The following is a 20,136-nucleotide window of genomic DNA, read 5'->3' on the forward strand; positions in this document are numbered from 1 at the left end:
CACACACACAAATATTTGTCTTACTATCTTGTGAGGACCTTCCCTAGACATAATTATTCATTCACCTAACTAATGTTATACCTACAGCTTAATCCACCGTATATAACCGTAATTTAAACCTCACTAACCAAAAGGAAACATTATGGCTTTTTTAAAATAAGAGCTACAGTTTCTGTAAACAAACAAGAAAACAGGGAACCAGTATAAAAAAAAAAAAATAAATAAATAAAAAAATTAAAAAAAAACAGTAAAATGTCCCCACAAGCTCAAACCTTTTAGATATTACTAACTTTGTGGGGACATTTGGTCCCCTCTAAGATATACAAAAAAACATGACCTCCCCAACACCCCCACCCACACACACACACACACACACACACACAGGAGGAGAGAGAGAGAGAGAGAGAGAGAGAGAGAGAGACTGACTCTTCTCATCGATCTGCCCTGCCTCGTCGCTGGAGGAAGAGCTGGAGGAAACAAACAGCACGCATCGGGTAGGAGCACACGAATAAATCTGTAGAGCTTTCACAGAAGTAAATAGTGTCTTTATATCTCATTAGCTCATTATTTCTTTATTTTCCAGCTCCTCGTTTATCCCTTTGCTTTTAAAACTCAGAATGTGAGTAGCCTTTAGATGCGCTAATGAATGTTAGGGGTGGGATATGAGCTCCAGTGTGACATTGTCCGCTGCTTTTGCATCCACAGCTGGGAAAAGCAGCGACTAGTTCTCCTAGGAATAAAGTGCGAGCTGAGTGATGGAGAACTTGGCTGTACTTTGCCTGAGCAGCGCGGTGATGGTGCTCGCATCTCCCGTAAGGGCCGCGCCCGCGCCCGCGCCCGCGCCCGACCTCTACTCCCGCGGAATGGTGAGTGATCCGACTTCCACAGAAAACCAACAACACAGTACTGGTGTCATTAATGAGTAATGAATGAATGGATGAAGGAAGGAAGGAAGGAAGGAATGCACGAATGAATGCATGAATGCATGAATGAATGAATGAATGAATGCATGAATGAATGAATAAAGTCGCATGTAAAGGTTATAAGCGGCTGTGATTTTAAAAAATCTGGGTCTTTACAGAAACCTTTCCATTACAGAAAAAGTCCCATGAACTTAACATGTGGGTTTTAGACACTTCACATGTTTCACACTTTTTTCATATGTATGTGCTGTTATTTTCACATGTGGCTTTTACACGTTCATTCACGTGATTAATTCACAGTGAGATGATATCATGACACATTGGACACTTTTGTTTCTGTAGGCTATTTAACCTTTTCATACATTATTTTAAAACTTTTACAGATTCTTCTGTATGCTTGTGAATTTGGACCTTTTTTAAAGGCTTAAATGGATTGTCCATGTGTAGGAACACCAAAATATTACACCTGAATTAAAAAAAAAAAAAATTCCAATGTGATTATAAACAAAACTTTCAGGTCTAAAATATTTAATGTTGATGACCAAAAATATAGAAAATATAATTTTTGAATAGCAATATTCTTCACATACACATTTCTGTGATTAGTACTGTCCAATGATGCAACTGATTTCAGAGGTAAAACAAAATCCTCCAAAACTAGTTAAAAAAAAGTGTTTAATGAAGTTATTTTTTTAAGTAATTTAATTTAATTTAATTTGGGATTTTGTGTAGAAAGTTTGTAAAGATATGGCGCTAGCAATTCGTGTTAAATTACAGTAATGCATGAAAGGGTTAATATACTTCCAGTGCATATATCCACTTCAAATTTACATAGATATTGTCCTTTGACTTTGTACTGATGATGTAAATATGAACAAAAATGGATGTATTCACAAGTATGACAAACGATATGTTTAAAAAACAAAACTGAAATGGAAAAAAGAATTCAGACACAACAAATTAACAGCATTAACACTTTGTTGCAAAGCTGTTGTTAGCAATTACAACTTCAAAAATTTCTACAGTAGGAAGTAATTAGTCTTTGCAAGCATTGTTGTTCAGTTGTGGTCCTTCTGATGGACTCGCAATTTCAAAATCCTCTATAAATTTTCAAATGGGATTCAAGTCAGGAGATTGGCCAGGTCATGCTAGGCCTTCTTGAGTTATTTTGGCTGTATGTTTGGGGGTGTTATGTTGTGTTGTGTTGTGTTGTGTTGTTCAAACACCCATCGTCTCCCCATATTCACTTTCTTAGCCGTTGAGATTAAATTCTCCTCTGATATGTCCTGGTACATCGCCGGTACACTGTGTAAGCATCAAAGTACAGTTTGCCGAGAAAAGCGGCCTTGTATCATGATGCTCCCACCTTTACAGTACTTCACTGTGGGTATGGTGTTCTTGGAAGCAAATATGCAACTCCTCCAAATATGATGAGCTGAATTACTGAGAAAGAGTTCTATTTCTGTCTCATTTGACCAGAGTATACTGTTGCAAAAGAGTTCTGATTCGCCTACATGATTTTAGATGTGCATGTCTGCGGTTCTTTTTTCAGCAGAGGAGTTTTGTGTGGGGTGTAGGAACGGAGATGACTGAGGTGCAGTTTGTTGCATATTGTTCTCAGTGTAACTGTTGTTCCTGCTGCTTTTAGGTCATCCTGCAACTCTTTTCGAGTGACTTACCTTCCTTATCACTGGTCTGAGAGCGGGTTGTGATATCTTGCTTGCTTTACCTGTCCAGGGACAGTTAGTTGTGGTTCCATGAACTTCCCCCTGCATTATCAAACCAATTTGTACAGACAGGGATGCTTATGGTCTTTGCATGTTACTATAGCTCTGTAGCTATGCACTTTGTTATGGCTCTGACCCTGTAGAGTGTTAAATAATGGGGTCCATGTGAACATAAGCTCCTTCACCTCCTTCACCTTAAGTCGATCTATACACTTGAAGTATATTAAATAGCAATAAAGGGGCCAAATAATTACTTCCCCTCACTGTATTTTTACATGTGGTATAATTTTTCCAGATGTGATTGTGATGATCAGATATTATTCACATGATGTCACTTTATGATCTTTACTTGAGTTCACAGGTAAAATTTCAGGGCATAACATGGTTGAAATGCATCAAATGTGATATATATTTTATTTTTCCATAAGGGTTGAATCACCAGATACAGCCAAAATCTTTTTATGCTTGCATATGCTTACACTGTATATAGATTTACATTCTTATACTATGGAAATTATCTGTCCTATTGATAAGACACACCGTGTTCACACTTTAACTGTTTACACTGTTCTGTCTAATGAACATTTACAGTAGTTGAACGTATGTATTGGTGGGGGGAAGATATGATAAAATATCAGATCACTTTATAAGGATAAACTGAGAAATACTGGTTCCTTTTGCATTTGAAACAATCTACATATAATTGGAAAAAGATCATAAGACAGTAAAACTATATTTAGTCTATTAAATGGTGAACGTGGGAAAATCAAGGGATTTTAAAATGGGAGAATTAATGCAGAAGTGGGAACAATTATGACATAAAAACCCAAAGTTTTCTAAGAAACGGGATGTTTGCTGGTTGGATGGAAATCTTCCATTAGATGTAGCCTACAACTTCTATGTTTTGTTACCACAAAAAAAATAAAAAAATAAATAAAATAAAATAAAATAATAACAAAGAGAGAAGTAAGATGCTTACCACAGAAGGTTTCAGATCCCTTTATCATAGGGCTATTGCTGAAAATGAAAATTATATTTGGAGCTGCCTGTTTTTTTTTTTAATTTAATTTAATTTAATTTAATTTTATTTCATTGTAGTTTATGTGTTATGTGTGATGTGCTTTTTGAACATCCCATTCCTTGGAACAACTCAAAAAAAGCTTTTATTGGCTGTTTAGACTTCACTTGCTTGTGTGTGTGTTTGTGTGTATATAGATAGATAGATAGATAGATATAGCTATAGACATAGACATATATAAGCAGATATGGTGAAGCAGAGATTCAAACTCTTAAATATAATGTAAAAATAAAAATTTTTATAAATGTTTTGTATTTAACCAAACAGTACATAACACCTTTAGGGGAGGAGTTGAAGTGTCAAATTGGAATTATTTAAGGCTTTGCCGTTTTTACGTTTATACGTTTTTACGTTTATACTGTGTAATTTTCATCAATGTGTTCGACTTGGGTTTTGAGTTCATTTATTTTCAATGGCTACAACACAGTATTTATAACACCAACCCCTTTTATTTGATTGGATATCGTGGCAGTGCATCTAACCCCACCTTTTAGTAATGTGTTTATTCAAACCCAACCTCTTTTTACAACTGTGCCACTCTGTGCCACCATGAAAAGTAGACAGAATATGCATAACTAGCTTATTTTTTGCACTGGAGCCATAATTAGGACCTGAGGCTTGTGCTCAAGTTTATAAAACATAAGATATTTAAAAGTTGCTACATGTTTGAATGGTTTTAGCCTCATTAAACATTAAAAGGAAAGGCTGAGTGCCATTATCTTTGCGCAGTAGAAACAAATACAGTATTTATATTATTATATAAAAGCAAATAATCCTCTCTTATGTTTTATGTTTATGTAGGTCACTAGGCTGTGTAAATCTTTTTTATGTGGTAATATGATAATATTTCTGGACCTGTAGTTCTTGTAACCATTAATTTTGCAAATAATGAACATAATAACATGATTAGAACTCTGCAAATAAGGTCAAGTCCAGTGATGTGTATTTAATATTAGATTTTTTAAATCAGGTCGAATTCATTTTCTTACTCTTCTTGCCTCAGGATTGGCTGAGCAGATACGGGTACCTCCCTCCTCCCGATCCACGAACAGGGAGACTGCAGACCAAAGAAGGGATGGAGAGGGCCATCAGACAGATGCAGAGGTTCGCAGGCCTGAAGGAGACAGGCAAACTTGGTAAAATTGGCATTCTGTGTACTGCAAACATGAAGATGTCTCTTCATAATTATACACATGCTTTCTCATGTGTTGTTTGAAAAACGGGCATGTGTGCACATTTCTAATGTTTGATTAAGACATACATGTACTCTTTAAGTTACATTGCATAACAATTTAAGAAACACGGCTCTCACTGCCACGGTCCAGGTTCGATTCCCGGGCAGGGAACCAACCCCAGCCACTGGGGTTGCACACAACAGTGCATTTCCAGTGACAGTCCCAAGCCTGGATAAAATTGGGAAGGGTTGCATCAGGAAGGGCATCCGGCATAAAAACTATGCCAAATCAAATATGTGGACCAATGATCCGCTGTGGCGACCCCTAAAGGGAGCAGCCAAAAGAAGAAGAACAACATTCAAAGGCGTGAGAACTATAAACAGTGTGCATGGTTCCTGGTGTCCGATTATTTCTTGGAGATTTCTAAGACTTTTTTTTTTTTAAACACACTGTGGTTACAGAATTGCATTGTTAGTGGAAATTCTTTATTCATAATCTGTTAGTCTAGCCCAATGCTTTTAGTGTACTCTGTTAGCAGTGCATTAGGAGTTTCCATTACTACAATCCATATATTGATCTGTACTCTTCAGTTTCTGCTCTCTCTCTCTCTCTCTCTCTCTCTCTCTCTCTCTCTCTCTCTCTTGCTATCTCTCTCGCTCTCTATCCAGATGGGGACACACTAAAAAAGATGTCAATGCCGAGATGCTCGCTGCCGGACATTGTAAGCACCGAGGATATGCTGAGGAAAAGGAGGAGGAAGAAGCGCTATGCTCTCTCTGGATCCAGATGGGAAACAACTAATCTGAGATGGAGGTTTGTATGTCCACATCCAGACAACGTCACATTCTCAGTCACACATACTGTACATTTATTATGTACATTTCACTTATGTAATAAAGTATCTTAAAAATGCCACCATTGCATGCACCAATACGCTTTAGTAACTTCTTGCGTTGCTCCTTCTCTTCTTATCTCTCGTTCTTAGTGTCCTGAGTTATCCCAGGCTTTATTCCTCACTCTCACAGGATCATGTGAAATCGATTATGTTCCATGCCCTCAAAGTCTGGAGCGACAGCACCAACCTCCAATTCCATGCTGCCTCCAGAGACGAGGCTGATCGTGCCGAAATCCGAATTTCATTCGAACGCTCCCTCCACGATGACGGCTACCCTTTTGATGGGAAAGGAGGTACGCTCGCTCATGCTTTCTTCCCTGGCCAGGCCGAGATCAGTGGGGACACACACTTTGATGATGAGGAGACATGGACGTATGGGGCATCAGGTGGAGTCGGCACTGACCTCTTCACTGTGGCCGTACATGAGTTCGGCCATGCACTAGGTCTCTCACACTCATCGGCCGATCCCTCCATCATGCGCCCGTACTATGACGGCCCAGTGGGAGACATTGCCAAATACACACTTCCCACGGATGACCTGCTAGCCATTCAGACACTGTATGGTGAGAAAATTTTAAATCACTTAGTTTTCTGTACATAATTAAAGTATTTCATTCACTAGTAGCAGTAACTTAATGACCTATCAGGATTATGTCACAAATTATATTCATTGTCCACCAGGATTCTTGGCAGCTGTCATAAAAATGAGCAAAAATTATTGTATAAATTAATCATACGCAAAATATAATAATTTTTCAAACAATATTACCTTTGTTCTAACAAAAATTCTTCTCATTAGAACTACATTTTAAAAATAATAGTATTTTGTCTTAAAAATATATGTGCCAAAATTTTTGACACTCATTCTTGAAAAAATATATACTTTACACTGCTCAGAGTCCTCAGTCAAATAACCTGTTTCCTGTAACCTGGGATATTAATATGATGTTACACACATGTAAAATCAATGCCTTACCATGTGAAAAAAACAAAGAACATTCAACACAAAAGAGACTGATAGTTGTTGATTGCACAAATCAGGTAATGGGTATAAAAATACTTAAGCAGTGAAAAGTACCATTAAGCAGAATTAGAGCCAGATCAAAAAGTTTGCAGTTGTAAATTTAACAGGCAGCACACTGTCCCTGCAGTCACTGAGGAGGATCATGAAAGAGGGAGAACAAGAGCTCAAAGATCATAGTTTTAGTTGATTTGTTGATTCTTGTAGTTGTTAATTTTCTAAACCACTGTTAAACTGTTAAATGCCACTTTCACGACAAATAGCTGTTTTTCTTTACTTTACAGAAGCCATTCCTGAGAACATCACACATAATCTTGCACCTAAACTTCACCCAGCACCATTAGAACTACAACTGGCATTGTCTTGTGAAACCAAATTGTCTTGTGAAACCAAATTTTAACTTTTTGGTCATCCACATGATCGTCATGCTTGGCAATAAAAGGGGGATGCTTTCAAGGAAAAGCATCTGATGCACAGTGTAAAGTGGATGAGTGTTGCCTTGGGCCTGTTTTGTGGTTCAGGGGTGAAGTTCTTGTGAAGATGAATGGCATAATGTATTCTGTTAATTACAGTAGAAGGATATTTCAGCCCAAAACCCTCTGCCAGGAGGTTCAGACTTAACTGTAGATAGAATTTTCTACAAGATTATTAGTTAACCTACTTCCAAATCAACACAGAAATTGTTAAAGAAACACAAAATCAGTGTTTGCAATAATCATCTTAGTCTCTGAATATTAGACCTACTGAAACCCCGTGGTCTGAATTGAGGAGTGTAATCCACATGCACAAACCTAAGAATATGAAATATAAAATATAAAATGTTCTAAATCCCACTACATGTGTCTTGAACCTTGTAAGACATTCCAGTAAGAGACTCTGTGCTGTTATTCTCTCCAGGGCAAAATATCAATGGTTAGGTTGCCCATAATTTTAAAAGTTATTATAACTGCTATATATAATTACATATTTACTATATAATTAATATAATTACTGTTGTCTTGAAAAATTAATGTGTAAATACGTAAATACAATGTCCCTGTATATCTGAACGAAAAATATCACTTATTGCATGTGGTTTTCTTTTTTTTTATATTCATTTTTGCTCAAGGGTGCCAATAATTCTGAAGGGTACTGTCAAATTCTACCTACTTAAGATTATACCTATTTATTTTCATTTATTGAGCTAACATTAGCTCATATTAGCAATCTTGTGGGATGTATTTCTTTAAACAGTCTACTCCTACATCAAGAAACCTATGAAGATTCTAGGAACTCAAATAATATAGGGGCAACTTTATTATTCAGATAAGCATTATTCAGATTAAATTATTCTAATTGATAACTGTTCATTTTATTTATTGTTTGCCCATGTTGACATGTTGACAAGTTTTAGCCCAGGTTAGCATAGGGGTAGCGTTCCTTTATGTGTGCGATTATTAAACTAAAATTTATAAATATTTAGTTACATAAATTTCCTTGCTTGCAAATATCCAAATAAGCTAACATGACAGAATTACAGCATTTATCTTTCTTGTCCATTAATGATTAGTTGAAGGCTATATTTAAAGACAGCTCAGAGTGTTTTTTTCTGTAGTGGTGGTTCATATTACCACTTTTGACTAGTGCCATGGACTCTGAACATATTAGTCACATCAATGTAATAAATGTGACTTATATGTTTAAACATTCTGTTCACGTTGTCAACTTTTTTTTTTTTGAACAAGCTGTATTGTCAGTTCACTAATCAGACCAATCTAGCCTATGTTACCAAGGCCTTTTTAAAACCATTTATTCTTAATAAGCATATCAAGATTACTAACTTTTTGCCCATGTTAGCATTTCTGAAGATCATTGAAACCATTTAATGGTGTTTTAAGTAACATATCATATTAAGCAGATGCTAAATTGTAATAAATCTCAAATGTACCTAATAATTTTATTCATTAATCAGTGTCAGCATGTTTTGTTCTTACCATTCCACTGCTGAGTTCATTCATTAAAAAATTACTTCAGTTTCAGCTCTCTCTAAATAATCATGACTCTACTCACCAAAAGCCATTAGTGTGTGTTGATAATGTGTGTGTGTGTGTGTGTGTGTGTGTGTGTGTAGGAATCAACGTGAACAGAGCAACAACTCCCCCTAGTGGTTATTCAACACCACGTTTGCCTGAGCTTCCCAATACTCCATCACCTAGAGGGACTATAAAGTGAGTGAATCATAAACATTTTTTTGTTAAGACAAATAAAAAGTACACATTATACCAGTCCCGGGGAGAATCAAAACTCTAGTGCTGCATTAGTCTTGCAACTGAAATACAGACTTCCTGATCTTATGTGAATGACAACTGAATAGGAGAGGATGCCAATAACTGTCATAAACCAGTGTGAAGTACACGGGTTACACACGTTTCCTGTGTCTCCCACGTTTCCTGTGTCTCCCACGTTTCCTGTGTCTCCCTTGTTTCTGCTGTCTCATAACTGTAAGTCTAAATGGTAGACTGTTTTAGTATTGAAGATGCTTCTCATGCTCTAACACACGTCTACTCTGACTAGCTCCCATTGAGCTGGTTCAGGGGTTTTGTAGTGGTGACACAAATATGCACAGGAACCTGAACCTCAGGACGCACCAACATTGCTTATTGCATTAAAATACACTGAGCATTGTTTCCAGGTATTTAAGCAAAATGCCCTCCTTTATGAGGCACCAGTTCGACCAGTGGTGTCAAACTCATTTTAGGTAACAGACCACATTTTCATAAATTAAATTTTGTAGTGTTACAACCTGGTAATGAAATGGACTGAATTATGATTATGTCATGAATCTACACAAATAGTCTATAATACTGAAGTGTGTGTGTGGGGGGGACGGACAATATCACTCGCTCACTTTCCTGGTAACCTGGTAAGGGTTGTGGTGGACCGGGGTTGTGGCACCCAGTGTGAGGCAGGAATACACCCTGGATGGGATGCCAGTCCACTGCAAGGCACCATGCACATACACATTCTCACACTCATTCACACCTAGAGGCAATTTATCTTAGCCGATCCACCTACTAGCATGTTTTGGGATGTGTGAGGAAACCAGAGAACCTGGAGGAAACCCACGCGGACACAGGGAGAACATGCACACAGACACTAACCCGAGCTCATGAACGAACCCAGGACCCAAGAGTCATGGGGCATCAATACTACCACTGAGTTTATGTCCATGAGTTTATTGCTATATTTTCTCCCCTAGTGAAATAACAGAGACTAGATCTTTGCTGGAATCTTTCAATCCAATTACAGTCCACAAGATGATTTTAATCTAGAAGCTTTATCAGACCGGTCCTGGGGCATCTGTTTGACACCCCTGATTTAGGACATCAATGTTGATCTTGCAAAGATGTGTTCATATTCAGTACTTTATCTATGATATATATAAATATGAAATGCTCTTATGTAAACTCAAACCATCCTCATATTGATAGTTTTAGCACTCACATTCAATAATCTGGGAGGTATAGCCAGTGCTTGTGAAAGTATTCTGTGAGCATGTGAGAGCTGAAGGTAATTTTGTATAAGTGTGTGAGGCAAAATGGTGACTGTAAATGTACGCATATGCGTGTAGTATGTATATGAGATGTAATTTTCTGATTTATTTCTTTTTTTTAGACCCAACCCTGGATACCAGGATCGCTGTGAGGGAGGATTTGATGCAGTGGCCAACATCAGAGGAGATGTCTTCTTTTTTAAAGGTATGCTTTAGGATTAAATACTGTTTTTTATAATGTCAGAATAAATTTGGTCTTCCGATTAAATTGCGTATTTGGTTTTGGTCTTTTTTGATGTCAGGACCTAATTTCTGGCGAGTGCAGCGGTCTGGTTCTTTGGTTTCACTCGCTCCTGCTCTCATCAGAAACTTCTGGATTGGACTGCCACCTGGCACAGACAAGATAGATGCTGTTTATGAGAGGATGACTGACAGTCGCATCATCTTCTTTATAGGTCAGTAAGAGTAGTACAGTGATAACGTTCTACAGTTCATATTCACCACTGTGAGGGATGGATACGAATGACCTGGTGAAGGTTTGTTTTTCTGTGTGCTGTCTTAAAAGAAGATTGATCAGTTTTGATCAGAAGTCAATTCAAGTCAATTTTCATGTATTTATGTTTTTTTCCTTTTAATATTAGGATGCATGTGAATCAAATACCATTTCTTATTTATTCCAGATTATGAATATACAGTATACTGGTGTTCAGAATATACAGTGTGTATACATATACACTACCAGTCAAAAGTTTGGACACACCTGCTTATAATCAGGGCTTTGTGCAGGTCACCCATTTTATTCCACACCAACATCGGCAAACCACATCTTCATGAACATCAGTTTGTGCACTTTGTCATGCTGGAACAGGTTTGGGCTTGTTAGTTACAGTGACAGGAAATCAAAATGCCACAGCACACAAAGACATTCTAGGCAGTTGTGTTGCATAGTTGCTTCCAGCTATGTGGTAACAATTTCGGGTGTGATGGTCAGGTGTCCACATACTTTTCACTACAAAGTATATATAAAATATGTATTTTTGTTATAAAGGCTTATGGTTGAAAAATTTTTCTAAGACAAAAGTAAAATGTGACCTTAATGCCTGTGAATAAATTTATTTATAAAGTAGCTTTTACTAAAAAGCTAAGCTTTTACTATAAAGTAGCTTTTTTAAAATTTCCCACTATTTTAGAATAATAACAAAGACATTAACGCTATTAAATAATACATTTATATTTACATTACATTTACATTTATGGCATTTGGCAGATGCCCTTATCCAGAGCGACTTACAATAGTGCTTTGACGTCTATCAAAAATACATTCTGATATTGGCTCACTAGGTCACAAACTAGGAATACCATCAGTCCAAAACTCTGTTGGGGAGTTTTTTTGGTTTTTTTTGAAATACATATGCAGTGAACAAGAAAAATGTTAATGAATAATACATAAGCAGTGAACAAAAAAATGTTAAACAAATCATTCATTCATTCATCTACAGCAACTGCAGCATCCAGGGCACCAAGTACACATACATTCACACCTAGGGGCAATTTACAGTCACCAATCCACCTACTGTGTACAGTGGAGCTATGAGACAGCAACGCTGCCTGCTGCACCGCTGTACCGCTGTACCACCCGCTCAACAAATCAAAACTATTTTTATTTTAAAACTTCCTAAAAGACATACCCAGTTTCCTCAGTAGTCTTCACTCTCAGCATCTTCTCTATCAGCTTCATAAGGGTACTTCTCCCAGGTGGCTTTTTTTAAAGTTTTTTAAAGTTTTTTCTTTTTGGCTGCTTCTCTTCTAAATTCTAAATCTCTTCTAACGTTTTAAATGAAAACTACTTTTTTGGTGAGACAATTTAATTTTTAGTAACTTTATAAATAAATTTATTCATAGGCATTAAGGTCACATTTTACTTTTGTCTTAGAAAAATTTTTCAGCCATAAGCCTTTATAACAAAAATACATATTTTATATATACTTTGTAGTGAAAAGTATGTGGACACCTGACCATCACACCCATATGTGAGCCTTCCTGAAATTGTTACCACATAGTTGGAAGCAACTATGCAACACAATTGCCTGGAATGTCTTTGTGTGCTGTGGCATTTTGATTTCCTGTCACTGTAACTAACAAGCCCAAACCTGTTCCAGTATGACAAAGTGCACAAATCGATGCTCATGAAGATGTGGTTTGCCGATGTTGGTGTGGAAGAAAATGGGTGACCTGCACAAAGCCCTGATTTCAGCCCCACTGAACACCTTTGGGATGAATTGGAAGGCTGACTGCATGCCAGCCTTTCTTGTCCAACATCAGTTCTTAACCTCATTAATACACTTGTGGCTGGAAACCCCACAGCCACAAAATCCAAAATCTAGTGGAAGGCATTCCCAGAAGAGAGAAGGCTGTTATAGCTGGAAAGGGGGAACAGCTCCATATTAATTCCCATGGTTTTGGAACAGGATGTTCAATAAGTGCACCTGGTGCACCCACATTTTTGGCCATATAGGGTACTATATACACTCACGGTCCACCTTAATAAAAACACATGTACACTTGCTCATTTATGCAGTTATCCAATCAGCCAATCATGTGGCAGCAGCACAATGCATAAAATCATGCACGTACACGTCAAGAGCATCAGTTAATTTTCACATGAATGGGGGAAAAGTGTGATCTCTGTGACTTTATCCTTGACATGGCTGTTGGTACCAGATGGGCTGGTTTGACAATGCTTTGTTGATGTTTTTTGATCTATTGTGTCCAAACTTTTGATTGGTAGCGTATGTGACATAGCAACATCCTTTAAACTTATTTGTATACATCTCCAGTTTCAACTTGTGTGTTAATGCACTTATAGTTAAATGTAAATGGATTGTTTGGATGTATTATATCATGAACGGCTTTGCATGAAAACAAGTGGATTCTGTAGTTGTGCTTATTTGCCTCTCAGGTTCACAGTTCTGGGTTTTCAAGGACACTGTGGCATTGCCTGGGTACCCACGACCTTTGTCCGAATGGGGCATGAGAACTCACGATGGGAGGATGGTGGAGCGAGTTGAAGCAGCATTTGTCTGGGCCCATAATGGTCACACATACTTGTTCAGTGGGGAAGAGTTCTGGAGGTTCACCGAGAATAAGGCACACACCATACCACATCCAGATGCAGACTACCCAAGAAGGGCCTCCCTCTGGAAGGGGGTGCCCACCATTCCTGATGACATCATAAGCTGGGGAAAAGGTAACTAATACAGTATAGTTTTTACTGTCTTTATTATCTACAAACCTTCATAAGCTCTAGTAGGAGTTAGTGAAACAAAGAAATGTACAGTATGTATCACATACCTTCAGGCTGTTGTGAAGTAGTGTCATTTTGTATCAGGTGCAGTTTAGGTCATTATTCAAACTTTCACAATACCCAGAAATAGCTTTCTTTAGCCTTGTTTACGAGCCAATTATTTCCTCAGTTGTCTGATTCACAATAGCTATAGTTACTAAGATAAAAAAGATAAAAAGACAATATGTTTTGTTAATCCTTACAAAATCTGTATAGTGTCAATGAAGCAAGGCAGGTTTATTTATATAGCACATTTCATACACAAAGGCAATTGAATGTGCTGTCCATAACTAAAGGTAAAAGCAAAATGAAAGAAGATAAAGAGGAAATAAAAGACATCAATTAGATATATGTAGAAATAAAAAAGTGTCAAAGGTATGGGAAAAGAAAAGTCTGGTCCAAATTTTCATTACTGCCAGTTATAAAATATTAGAATAACTGAAACTACATTATGAATGCAGTATGAGCATGTACGTGGCAGGAGCTGATGTAGCCTACATGTCCTTTAAATCATATAATTTTGCCTGTGGTTGGGTTTGTAATATTAATATTAAGTTATTAAGAGTGGCACTGTTGTGGCACTGCCTCACAGCTCAAGGGTCCAGGGTATGATCCTGAGCTTGGGTTATTATCTGTGCATGTTTTGCATGTTCTCCCCCATGTTGGTGTTTTTTGGGTTTCCTCTGGGTTCTCCAGTTTCCTCTGATTGTCCAAAAATATGCAGATAGGTGGATTGGCTACTGTAAATTGCCTCAGGTGTGAATGAGTGTGTGCATGGTGTCCTGCGATGGACCTGTGTCACATCCAGGGTGAGTGATTACTGATGCTGAATGAATGGTGATGACTAAGATATTATGACTATCTGTAATATTAAGATAGTCATTATGATCTATGTTATATTCTGGGATTTTGAATATTGTGGGTAGATGAAATATAGATATTGTCTTTTACGGTGTATATAAATATATATATATATATATATATATTTACTCAAATTGACGGTAGCTAACCAAAAGGGAAAAAACAAACTTGCTAAAAGCACACACATGCCAAAAAGAGTATGCTTTTACAACTGTACATTCTGGAGAAAAGAAGGCCACACATAAACCATTTTATCACATTTAATACATTACTTGGGCATTTTTGTGTGTTTCATATAACATGTTAAGTGTAATATAAAGTGTAATGAAAATATGCAAATACCATACCTTCTGGAAAATAAATCACTTCAAGTAGATGATCAGATACAAGACGCTGTCTAAAGCACTGCCTAAATTATTTGTATGGAGAAAAATTCAGCTTATGAGTTGCTTCATTGAATGAGTCACATTAAGTACACTAACAGTTTGGGTAAATTGTATCCATTGTATATCACTTGCTGTGCTTGGTGAGGCAATCATACTGGTGAATCTGCAGTGCTGCTCAACACGTGGACATAGGGAGAACGTGCACAGAAACCCCACACAGACAGTAACAAACAAGAGCCGAGCTCTTGTTGGCTGCTTCTCTTAAGTTCTAAATGAAAAATTTTTGTTTGGTGAAACAATTTAATTTTAAGTAAAAACTGCCACATAAATAAATTGGGCATTAACTTTACCATTAAGTTTGTTTTAGAAACAATTTTCAACCATAAAACTTTATTAAAAATTATATTCTATATATTATATATAACTTAATCTATTGTGCCCAAACTTTTGACTGGTAGTGTACATATGACATAGCAACATCTTTTCATAGCTAATTTGTATACAGCTCCAGTTTCAATTTGAATACAACTTGTATGTGAATGCACTTATGGTTGAATGGAAATGGATTGTTTGGAAGCATCATATTATGAATGGTTTTGTATGGAAACAAGTGGATTCTGTTGTGCTAATTTGCCTCTCAGGTTCACACGTCTGGGTTTGCAAGGACACTGTGGCATTGCATGGGGGCCCACGCCCTTTGTCTAACTGTGGCATGATACAAATATAGTTACAAATACAAATGCAAATATAGAACCAATAGTTAAACCCATACAATATGCTGGCTAGTTTGTTTGGAGAAAGAATCAGCATATGAGCTGCTTCAATGAACAAGTTGCATTAAATGCCCTAAGCCTCTTTTTGGTGTTATGAAACAGCCAATATAACAGTGTTGTTAGACTCCTAACAGCTTGAGTGAAGCTTATCTATATCTATAGTTGTTGTATAGTTGTGGCAAACTCTAGTTACAGTGTTAGCTATACTTATCTCTCTGTTAGGGAAGCATGGCAGGCCTTGCACCTCAAAAATACTACATAATTACAATGCTTACATCACTGAGTAGCAAACATTTGTGTTGGTGTAGCAGGCTAAGGCTTGCATGTGCACAAATACTCAAGGCACAGAATTGAGTGAAATTTATTTACTAGAAGGTCAGTAGTTCATTCACTTAACTGTCATCTGGTTGGCACGGAACAGTGGTGGAGTTAAATATACAGAAACACTAAATGCTGGCTTTAATCCCCATCACACACTCAGTCGGAGTCCACTGATAACTAATGTTGATTATTCATCCAACAGTTAATGGACTAATGGACATATGGGCAGTAAAAGTGCAGAAGAAAATGTTTTGAGCTTGTAAAATTATATTCTCTCTCTCTCTCTCACACACACATACATGTGTATATGTGTATATGTAATACTGTATTTTACTGCATTTAAATGCATTTTAATAATTTAACACAACAATTTTCTTTACAAATTATATTACTGACAACAACTTGAGTGAAAAGTAGAATCTTTGAAATATTTACATGAATTTCAAGAAATTGAACATTTACTTTGTTTTAAATGTATTAAAATTCTAAAACCTTCTGTTTATTTCTGATTTTAAATTTGAAAAAAAATCCCTGCTTTTCAATGTGGTCTCAGACTTTTGGACCCCACTGTATATATACTGCAATGTGCAGCTTTATACATGTTAAAAATGTATTGATTCCACAAATTGATGTTGATAGGAGTAAATTGTTTTTAAAACATGAAGAAAAATATAGTAATTGTAAATCAGATGATATTTCAATGTATGGGTGCATAAAAACACAAGAAAAGTGACTGTACGCGTATGAAATATATAATTCATACACTTGTCTTTACCTCTTTTTATAGCTGTGGGGTTTGGCTCTATTTTGTCATTAAGATGACTGACCAATAAGGAAATCTGTAGTTGGTCCAATCAGCCAGGCTGATTTATTCAATCAGGAGAGGAATAGTTGTTGTCATATAATATATAATCTGGTGATACTTTACCTCTCATAGTTGCCAGACATGATGATAGCACACCAGCAAGGAACGTGTGAGTCAGATGGGCTTATAATGTTAGCTAGATTTTTTTTTGTTTATTTTTTTCCGCAATTGGCTAATTCCCACCCACATGCCGGCTCTCCCCTATCATACGACAGCTACCAACTGAAGAGGGTGATGGCTAATTAATGCTCCCTTCCAAGACAAGTGGAGCCAGCCAACCACATCTTTTCAAACTGCTGTTCATGCAGCATTACAGGGCAGTGCCTTCTTCCGCATACATGAGCTCACAGATGTCTGGGATTGGCTACTGTCACAGTGATTGCCAGGGGAGAGACACTAATGCCATCTCTCCCACCCAGAGAGCATGGCCAATGTTGCTCTCTTGGACTTCCAGTCATGGATGGCTGTAGCAACATCATGATTTGATGATCATCATGACCTCCCGATGATAGGGTGAACATTTTTCATTACATAGGAGCTACATGGGAGCTCAATGTTAGGTAGATTTACCAAACAGATTAAACACAAAGTCTGAAAATTTAAGTAAAAGGTAAATATGCTACCTATTCATTGTGGTTGCATAAATACTCTTTCATTAGTTAACCCCAAAATCTATTTGGGTCCTCATACTAGCTAGTATGTTAAAACATTGGCAATTAACAAGAATTTTTACACAGGTTCAGTTCCTTAACCTCAGCAGAACACCGCTTGTCTAAATACACATAACGCATGTACTAATGAGGTCATTTAATCCTTCTCACAACTGCTTGCTGCACATGCTTTTGGTCTTGTTTCAGGGTGTGAACACAAGGTATGGTGGTGTTATGGTCTGTGCTATTTGAGTGCACTGGTATTCCCCTGTGATGCCTGGCATCACACCTTTTAATTCACTTTATAAAAAGCTTTTCTTATTTCCAGTCAATCGCCCAATGATATTGCTGATTTCTTCTAGCACCCCATGTAAAGCTAATGCTATTGTGCCTTCCCACACTGGTTTGACACAGGCTCTCACCTGTCACTATGTAGTCAGACTTTTTTTTTTTTCGTGCCTTAAGTTGGGACATGGCATATTGTATCTGAGCTGCTCTATGACATATCTATATATATCTATATATCTATATCTATATCTATCTATCTATATATATATATATATATATATATATATATATATATATATATATATATATATATATATATATATATTAAAAATTCTGACGCAGCACCTCTGACGCAGCACTGACTGTTTTATTACAGTGCTTACTATTACAGGATTCATGACTCACAGAAGCTCAGGAACATCAGACTATTAAGTATTTTTTTCACCTCTCACACAACAATCATGTTTGTTTCATTTTTAACAAAAAATCCTAGGAATTTTTCCTATACAGACATATGACACCAACAGTGGGCATATCATAAGACATTCTTCTGTTTACAATTTTGCAGTTTTACAGTGTACCTTTCAGTAAAGATTTGTAAGGAAACTGCTCATCTCACATAGTTAGCACCGTTAGCATATCATATAGCATGCTCCATAGCTGCATGTCTCTCTGCTATGCTAAGAATGTCAGTTTTGACTTGGCTACAATTTCTGCATGCCAGAAAACCTTTTTCTTTACATCGTAATTATTGCATGATAATTGCAAGATTTCACTACATCTGGAAAATATGGTACTGAATTTCATTTACATTAGGCACAAAAAATTAATCTCAGGTTTCCTTTTTTTTCCTACAGCGGGAGATACATACTTCTTCAAGGACAATTCCTACTGGGTCTTAAAGAGTGGGGGAATGGACCAGAACACAATAAATCCTAACTCAACGGCGACTGATTGGATGTTTTGTCCTACTCCTACACCAGCCGTCCAATACCCACCCACCCCACGCTGCGGCAAATGCGACTGTGACAATAACAAGGCTTCCGCATTCACTGGACCTTCATTGCTACTTATTTCAATACTGTTTCTGTGCTTCAGTGTGGTGATTTAGACTAGGGTGATTACTCAGTTGAATTTGAAGAAATTTGTGACATTATTGATCATGCTTTTTTCAGTCAGGGACTTTCAGTAGCTATGTATGCTATTTCACTGCTAGCTTGAAATGCAGAGTTTTGTTTACAGATAATTTGAAACAATGAATCTAAAGTTAATCAAACTTGTTTATATGATAAAGGGCTTTTATTCTGAAAATTTGAGTGCCTACACTGATCAAAGTTAAAAAGCTGTCACTTTTATGATCTTATCATGTTTCAATCATGTTTCAATGTGCAAATATCTTATTTTAGGTTTGTGCAATTTGCATATTGATTGAATTTGGACTTTTTGATAAGGATACAAGAGTAGGTACCTTTTTTCTGTTGTCTAATTAGATTTATTTTGTGCAACTCCTATGCAATGAAATTTATTATTTGTTATAGTAAACAGTTTGGGGTGGCAAAGTATTCAAGATGTTTAAATATGCAAGTATATGTAAGTATTCATTCTTGTATTCAATCCTCTTCCAATGCGTTTTAAGATCTTAGTGTTTGTTATGAAATGCTGTAACTGATTTAAAAGACTTCTTTCATTTCCAGGATGGCCAGTTCTATCTGAGAGATTTGGTGTTAAATTTCTCTCTTTTTAATGATATACATATATGCATTATGCCTGTATATTAATTACCATGATTGATATAGAACTTGTATTTTTAGGGGGGAAAAAAGAAAAGAGCTGTCTGTGTGGCCTTTTATAAGAAGTGCAACCTTGATCCTCTACAGGTACCTTAAATTTTGCAAGAGACTTTTATTCTTGAACTTGTTCTCATTTTATCAAAGGTTTTACAGGTTTATTCTCTCAATCGACAAGAAGACAATTAGCATATAAATGTATTACAGCTGCAGCCTAACTGTCAAACATGCAGGGGAATTTTGCAGGTCAGAATCCCCACAGCAGAGCTGTTAACACAGACCAGAGCAGTGCTTGTATTTAATTAATTATGTTTTTTTAAATTAATTTTTTCTTTGTTTTGCCTTCTTCCTTTTTACTATTAAACTGTGGAAAAAAGTTGTTTAAGTTTTTTTTTAAATTGAGCTGGCAAAGACCTTAATGAATCATGTTCCATCTATGCCCATCTATGCTGACTTGAATATGTCTATGTAAGCATTTAGTAATCCAAGTCAATGAATAATTAGTTAGCAA

At 36.7% G+C, this 20,136-nt stretch overlaps 1 protein-coding gene across 2 annotated transcripts; it reads left to right on the plus strand.

The window, feature by feature from the left end:
* Positions 1–402: 402 nt before the first annotated feature.
* mmp25b (matrix metallopeptidase 25b) lies at positions 403–19,994 on the plus strand. 2 transcript variants are annotated; one of them, XM_026914736.3, is made up of 11 exons: positions 404–494; positions 584–619; positions 706–866; positions 4,732–4,864; positions 5,572–5,716; positions 5,889–6,361; positions 8,930–9,026; positions 10,474–10,556; positions 10,654–10,806; positions 13,311–13,598; positions 18,696–19,994. In XM_026914736.3, exons 3-11 carry the CDS (start codon positions 756–758, stop codon positions 18,947–18,949), a joined length of 1,737 nt encoding a protein of 578 aa, XP_026770537.3. In that variant the 5' UTR covers positions 404–494; positions 584–619; positions 706–755; the 3' UTR covers positions 18,950–19,994. The 2 variants fall into 2 exon arrangements, with proteins under 2 accessions (XP_026770538.3, XP_026770537.3); XM_026914737.3 differs by lacking the exon at positions 584–619 and having other exon boundaries at positions 403–494.
* The last annotated feature ends 142 nt before the right edge of the window (positions 19,995–20,136 follow it).

The sequence above is a fragment of the Pangasianodon hypophthalmus genome, chromosome 12 (genome assembly GCF_027358585.1).
Source record: "Pangasianodon hypophthalmus isolate fPanHyp1 chromosome 12, fPanHyp1.pri, whole genome shotgun sequence".
NCBI classification, from domain to species: Eukaryota; Metazoa; Chordata; class Actinopteri; order Siluriformes; family Pangasiidae; genus Pangasianodon; species Pangasianodon hypophthalmus.

Excerpts from the sequence above, each read along its gene's own strand:
- mmp25b (XM_026914737.3), top strand. The coding sequence starts at position 756 with ATGGAGAACTTGGCTGTACTTTGCCTGAGCAGCGCGGTGATGGTGCTC. Across the intron at positions 9,027-10,473 it reads TCACCTAGAGGGACTATAAA|ACCCAACCCTGGATACCAGG; the intron begins GTGAGTGAATCA and ends TCTTTTTTTTAG. Across the intron at positions 13,599-18,695 it reads CATCATAAGCTGGGGAAAAG|CGGGAGATACATACTTCTTC; the intron begins GTAACTAATACA and ends TTTTTCCTACAG.